Raw genomic sequence first — 7,500 nt, 5'->3', positions numbered from 1 at the left:
TTGTTTTTAACAACAAAAATATTTAACATTGTGAAGCTCAGAGATGGAAACAGCCTCCGTGTCGGTTTTCTCTCCGGTGAAGACGATTTTTCTCCGACTGAGACGTTTCCGTGTTTGTTTTGATCTCAGGAGGAGACGGACGAGATGAAGAAGAGAGTGGCCGTCCTCGAGTGTCAGCTACGGAAGAGTGAGGCGGCCAAAAAGAGCTTTGAGCTGTCGACAGGGAAACTGCTGAGTTTTGTTGAGGTGAGAACATACACACACACACACACACACACACACACACACACACACACACACACACACACACACACACACACACACACACACACACACACACACACTTACAAATGTTTAATTAGACTCAGATTTGGTGTCTTTTTATGAATCGATTTAACATAAAGAAACAGATTTTATGGCGGACATAAAACGCTGGAGATTTTGACCAATCAGGTGTCTTCACAGCTTCAAGCCCCGCCCTAAAGGTTCCTGTACTTGGTAAACTACGAACTCCCCAGAGTTTTTTCCTGGAGCTGAATTCCTGTGTTGGAAAATCCTTTTAAAAGTTTGTGGAAACACAGATGTAGAATAACACAGGAAGCTTTTTTTACACACACGGATGAAAACATGGTTGAAATACGTGTTCCTGGTCGTCTCCATGACAACAACATGTGTTGTTTTAGGTTCAGGTTGATTTTCCTTCTGTCTCTGTTTCTGCAGAACGTTCAGGACTTCCTGCTCGAAAGTCACGGACCAACCAAGAGCTACAGGTGTGTGATGATGTTTAAAACTGTGTGTGTGTTGTAGTGTGGTGTTTGTGTATTCAGCAGTGTGTGTGTGTGTCCACATGACTACAGAGGTCTGGAGACGTTGAAGCAGAGAAGTGTGTAAACGCTGTTTGAATCCGACGCTCACTGCCTCTTGTTGATTGGTTCTTTTCTGTACTGACGTAGTCTTCACTGATTGGTCAGGCTCCTGTCACATGACCTCCTTCAGGTGTAGAAACAACATGAAGAATTAAAGAGATTACTCTGCTATATTTAGACGTCAGGTCACAGATTAATTCCGGCTCTGCTGCAGTTTGGTTTCCATTGGACTCAGGACCAGTGATGAAGGAAATATTTAAATCCTGAAGTTGACGAAGCGAGAGAGCGTTGAATGATTAATCACTGATCAATTAGAAGTGATCAGACGATAATATCGGGCTTAGATTCATCAGGTGGACATGACGATCTTCACAACATGATAAATATGTTTCATTAATTATGAGTTTCAGCTTCTTCTGCCTCCACATGATCAATAAATCAGTTAATTCACCTTTAAACATCTGATCAGTTCGTTAACACTCAGACATTCTTATTAATCTCTGTGTCGGTAATAATCTCCATCCACACTCACACACCTGCAAACACATGTCACATGTCACATGTCACATGTCACAAGCAGGCCTGTGGGCGCCAGGCGTAACCATAGCAACAGTGATGAATGTAAAACCTGAAACTTTTACTCTCCGTTACTTTTCCTCAGGTTTTTAAGATGCAGCCTGTTTTCACAGCAGGGTCCTTCTGACGTGTGTGGTGTGTGTGTGTGTGTGTGTGTTGTGTGTGTGTGTGTGTGTGTGTGTGTGTGTGTGTGTGTGTGTGTGTGTGTGTGTGTGTGTGTGTGCTCGCTCTCACTACTGTCTACACTTCCAGATGGAGGAGGAACATTCAGATTATTTTATGAATCCACACTTCAGGATTATTTGTCAGATAATCTGCACCATGTGACCTGGCACCATGTGACCTTGCACCATGTGACCTTGCACCATGTGACCTTGCACCATGTGACCTCCAGTCCAGAAAGAACCAAACTGTCTCAGAGTCTCAAGAGTTCTCAATGGTTTTTACTAAAACATGTTTTATTCTCGTATTATATTATATATCGTTGTCAGAATCTCAGAACAGTTTCTCTTCATGTCCCTGATAAGATGGAACTTTGTAAATATGGTCGTGACGTCTGTTTGCTCATGATTCTGCGGCAGATGAATAAATCCTCCTGCTCAGGTTGTGTAAGTGTGGTTGTGTAAATCAGGTCAGTCGGTCATGTTATGAAGTCTTCCAGCTTTTCTTTTTATTTCAGTCCAGGTCAGTGGGACACCTCAACGCGTCTTTCATAACCCCCTCAGCTCACCTGCCCGTGTGAATCTAGGCCACTTCACAGCTGCTTCTCCTCTTTCTCAGAAATAAGTGGCTCTTTGCTGCCAAGGTCACCACGTCCTTCATAGTTCTGAGTATCAGTCTCATTAAAAGCTGTAATAAACAGAGAGGGTTGTTTCTCTGAGGAGAGAAGCTGCAGCAGGTTTCATTCTGGAGCTCAGCTGAAGGGATGTGGTCTTTCAGCAGCTCCAGGTGTGAAGAGGTGAGACTCTGTTTTCAGGTTTCAGTGCAGAGAGAAGTGAGTTAACGATGGATTTATCTCCGTCATGACGACACAGTGGCGCAGTGGTTAGCACGCCTCACAACAAGGAGGTTCAACCTGACGGCTCAGCAGGACCTTCCTGTGTCTCCGTCTCAGTCCAAACTTAAAAACTGTTTTCACACCTGAACTGAAGTTCAGACATTTTCTTTAAATGCTGTGGAGAGACTGTCCGATCCAAAAGAAACTCTCTAAAGTCAGATTGAGACAACAACGTTTTGAGAGGCCACTTTGACCTTTGACCTTTTAAATCTAATCAGTTAATCTGTGGGTCCAAAAGTTTGTGCTGAATTTGAAAGAAATCACAGGTCACCGTGACCTTTGACCTTTGACACCAAACTCTAATCACTTCATTCTACGTTCTACGTTCACACCTGATGATGTCACTAAATCCTTCACACTGAACCTGTAACGTGACAGTGGTTATAGTAGAGACACGTTTTAGCATTTTCCTGTTGTTGTGAACACGTCTGTCCTGCACTCTGTTCATTTCCTCGTACAGCAGTGGGAGGAAGTGGAGACGTGTGGTCCATCTTTTGGACTGTGTAGTTTTTCTCGGCTGACTCCTCCCACTCTCTCTCTGCAGCTCTGGAGACGTTAAAGTCGGGGCGTCGCCTCAAGGTCTCCCTCCTCGCTACAAGAAGAGTCCCTGGACGGCGGCGACGCTGGCTCAGGAGGCGACGGAGCTCACGAGGACGGTCAGAGCGATTCTGGAGGTCGACTGTAAGTGACGTCCTCCACACGCTGGTCTGCATGTCCTCCTCCTTCGTCTTTGTGCTGCCCCGCATGATGAAGCTGAAACCGAACTGATCCCGTCGACCTGAGCGACTCTCCTCCCCCTTTCAGTGTTGACCTTCTAGACGAGCCGGCTGTCGGAGGAGGAAGTGGGCGGGGCCCTGAGTCGTCAGCAGGAAGTCATCAACCAACCACTCCTCCCTGTCAACTCCTCGTCTCCTCAGTTCCTGTTAGCGACGGACTCGTGTCTTAACTCTGCATGAAACACTGTCGTCACTGTCAACTCACTGTGTCTTTATTCCTGTTTCCACCTGCTGATGGAAAGAAACACGAATATTTTAAGTTTAGCTGGAAAAGAATTTGTGCGGAACTTCTTCAGGTCGACTGGACCGAGACACGACATGAATGTTTTAACTTTGGTTCATTGAACATTTACGATGAGACGAGTTTCACTAAAAGTCTGAGGACTGTTTCACACCTTGTTTGGTTCGGACCTTCAGGTGTGAAAGGTTCCTCAGACCAAAGTGAAAAGATTTGGTTTGAGTCAGAGAAGAACTCGTTACATTGTCACATTTTCCCACAGTGTGTGGTTTGGTGCAGATTGATGTTGGTGGAGGTCTGAGATCGACAGATGTTTATAAATGACTCTGTGAAATAGTTTGAATTCATTCAGTCACATCAGATCATCAGCCGACAAACTGGATCCATAACACTCGTCACCTCGTAGAACGTTCAAATCGTCCTTTAAATACAACTTTACCTTTCCAGTCGTAGCAGCACGACAACATCTCAAGGTTCTAATATGGAACTGGTTCACTGGTGCAGACACGTACCTGAGGTCCTCGTACCTGAGGTCCTCGTACCTGAGGCCGTCGTACCTGAGGTCGTACAGGAGATTTTCAAGGGACCTCAGGTCAGAAGGTCCAACTTCGAACCAAACCTCTCAGCTCCTGGTAATCGTCGGCTTTTGACGCTGCTGCAACCTGAGGTCATGAAAAATGTTCTGAAAACGACTGTTTTTAGTAACCACATAAACCATCACTACGACGTAATACAGTGTGTGTGTATATATATATATATATATATATATATAAAGATGATCAGTAACTATATAAAGACAAAGTGTCTCCACTTCCTCCTTCTTTCCAGAAATGAAACCAGAATTTCACAGATATCACTGGAAATGTAGCTGAGAGTTCTCAGTCCCAGTAAATAGACAGAGCCGCTTCATGGTGTTAATCAGACAGAATCTGTTTTCATCACATCATCGTTTTTAAATATTTATTTATTCAGGGTCACAGGCGGCTTCATCATTTATCTGTTAGAGATCCTGAAGAGACGCAACACAACCAAGTCACGACTGCGAGAAAAAGTAGGTCAGTGTGTGTGTGTGTGTGTGTTAAAATCACCTGTAGCTTCCTGGATACGTGCACGTCTTTAACACACACACACACACACACACACACACACACACACACACACACACACACACACACAGATTTCATGATAAACTGTTTCACTTCATTCATTCGTTTAATAAACCACCTCTGACCATGTCACCATGACAACCATGTCTCCATATGATTTTACATTTATAACCATCTTATCACTTTACTAAATTCATATCTGAGGCTCAGGATTTATTTTTTTGGGGCGATATTTCACAATGAGAATATGTTGCAGTCTGATTTAATAATCTAGTGACTCATCAGTCATAACATTTATTGAAAAGTGGGTAAAACCTTTAAAGCTTTTTACACCAAATAGAAACTGAACATTCAAGAGTAAAATCGAAAGAAACTGCAGAGAATCAGACTCTGATTTATTTAGTGTCTCTGATTTACTCACGGAAACGTCCACAGACACAAATCAGAGGAACATGTTCCTGCTCTGGATCAGGGAGCTGCACAAAGCGTCCTCTGTCCTCGGATCACACGTCTTTGTTCTGTGGTCAGAGTCTCACTGTCGTCTCTGAACATACATGAAGATTAAAGAGACAGAATTTAAACACATGATAAAATCTTTTTCTGACAGAAATTGATGAAGATACAAACTCAGCTTTTAAAGAAACAGATCAGTGTTCAGAGAAATGAGAAGATTCATCTGTGAAGTGTCAGGTTCAATCAGAGCTGGTTTTATGTTAAATGACTATTTTTGTATTATTATAACTTTATTCTCTGTATATTATGTCTTAGTCTTACTCTCCAATTTTTCCCACTCTAATGGAAGCTTCACTCGTCATCTCGTAATGGACCATGTTGAGTTTTTCCTCCCACTGTATGTTTCCTGGTGTCTGTCCGGCCCATTCTCATGCACACCACACGCTGAGAGAGTTCCAACCTTCACTTGGATTCAACGATATCTGACTCGATTCTGGTGGCCAAAGGCCAAAGGTCAACGGCCAAAGGTCAAGGTCACAGCACATGTTTTTGTCGTTTGAATGCGAAATCTCCGAAACGCTTTGGGAGAATTTCTTCAAATTGGTCAAAGGTCACGGTGGAAAGAACGAGACAAACAAGTGCAGAGAAGTTTTTCTATTTGGATCTAAGTTACTGCTGAAATTAAAGGGCCCATATTGTGTAAAATACATTTTCTGTGCTTTTACTATCCGTAATGACTTGAAGGGCCAGTAGGGGGCCTCACTCAGTTCATTCTAAGAAATGTGTTATTGAAACGTCTCGTTTCGTACTTCCTCTCCGTATGATGTCATGGAATCGCACTCTTCTCTCAGCCCCACCCAGCGGGTACCAGTCCAGCCTCCGCCCCCGCTCCCCACCACCACCACCACCTCCCCTCCACACGATGTGGCTGCTCTTCTATAGCTGCAAACATCACGTGACTTTCAGCTGTGTTTACCAGAGAGAGATCGTCAAATGCACCAGAATGAGACCGGTGATAGGCCTGGTCGCGTGTCACTCAAAGTGCAGTCAGCCAATCAGAGGAGGGGCTCAGGAGGCAGGTCTGCAGCTCCAGAGAGGACGGAGACAGGACATGGAAATACACACTGCAGCAGTTTGTCCACTTTAAACCACTGATACATCATCTTCGGGACCAACACCTCACATTAGGTCCCAGGAAGGTGTTTAATAAGGACCTTTAAGGAAATTATTATAATCATTATTCTACCCCTAGTGAAAATTTGGACATATTAGTATTTCAAAGATATTTGTTTAGGTAACATAACATCATCATCATCATCATCATCATCATCATCACATCATCATCATCATCATCATCATCAGCTGCTCGTGGGGCCCCTGCTCGTGGGGCCCCTGCTCGTGGGGCCCCTGCTCGTGGGGCCCCTGCTCGTGAGGCCCCCCCTGCTCGTGAGGCCCCTGCTCGTGGGGCCCCTGCTCGTGGGGCCCCTGGTCACTGATACGATGCTGAGCACAATCCCTCTTTTCTCTGAACGTGTCAAACGTTTGGTTTCATCTTACCAGTTCTTGTCCACAGGGCAACATTTGAGACTTGGCCCCCTTTTGTTCGCTGGAACAGGGTCAACGACGTGTGATCTGGTTGCGTGAACAGTCGGTGCAGCGCGTGGTTCCGGGCGCAGGTTCCTGGAATCACTGATCTTCTCCAGAAAAACACTCAGGACGGATGGAACGTAATATTTGTGCTGATCTTTGTGCCTGATTTTGTCTGCGTGTTTCAAAGTGAAGCTACACATGATCCACACAGGACAGATCATATCAATAACATGTTAAACCTGACATGATGTGCCCCCCCCCCCCACAGGTCTTCCTTATGGCTGGGAGGAGGCCTACACTGCAGACGGAGACAAATATTACATCAAGTAAGAACACTGATAAACCAGGAAAATGTCCAGATAACCAGAGGCGTCTCCACGATAATCAGGTTCCAGGTTCAGTGTGAACGATGAAGTTCATCTTCTGATGTCGGACATGTGAACACAGACAAATGAACAAGTTCACTCATTAGATCTTTGTGTTCTTCCAGCTTCACGTCCGTCACGTGTTAGAAACCTCATCAACACGTCCACTCGCTCTCTGGGAAGCTTCCACACATTGTCCTGCTGTCTCCTCACATGGACTCACTCTGACAGGTTACACACATTTTACCAGGAGGCTGCAGGAGAAGATCCAGAACATGTCCAGAGACACTGACTCAGACATTTGTTCTCACAGACAGAACCTGTCAGGTACACGTCAGGAACACGTCAGGAACACGTCAGGAACATGTCTGAAAACAGGTTCCATTATGAACACGATATCTCAAGAATTTCTTCATATTCAAGCCAAATATTCACTTAGACTCAAAGATGACATGATTAGATTTTGGTGGTCA

The 7,500-nt window shown here is 44.6% G+C and overlaps 1 protein-coding gene across 1 annotated transcript in view; it reads left to right on the top strand.

The window, feature by feature from the left end:
* stxbp4 (syntaxin binding protein 4) overlaps positions 1–7,500 on the top strand; it is a 23,258-nt gene that overhangs the window by 15,064 nt on the left and 694 nt on the right. Inside the window, 4 exon segments of the mRNA XM_035144842.2 lie at positions 130–246; positions 721–770; positions 3,044–3,180; positions 6,931–6,988. Of these exon segments, the coding sequence (XP_035000733.2) occupies positions 130–246; positions 721–770; positions 3,044–3,180; positions 6,931–6,988 (362 nt within the window).

The sequence above is a fragment of the Hippoglossus stenolepis genome, chromosome 21, assembly GCF_022539355.2.
Source record: "Hippoglossus stenolepis isolate QCI-W04-F060 chromosome 21, HSTE1.2, whole genome shotgun sequence".
NCBI lineage: Eukaryota > Metazoa > Chordata > Actinopteri > Pleuronectiformes > Pleuronectidae > Hippoglossus > Hippoglossus stenolepis.
The sequence above is the reverse complement of the archived record's forward strand: the minus strand, read 5'-3'. Positions and strand labels throughout refer to the sequence as shown.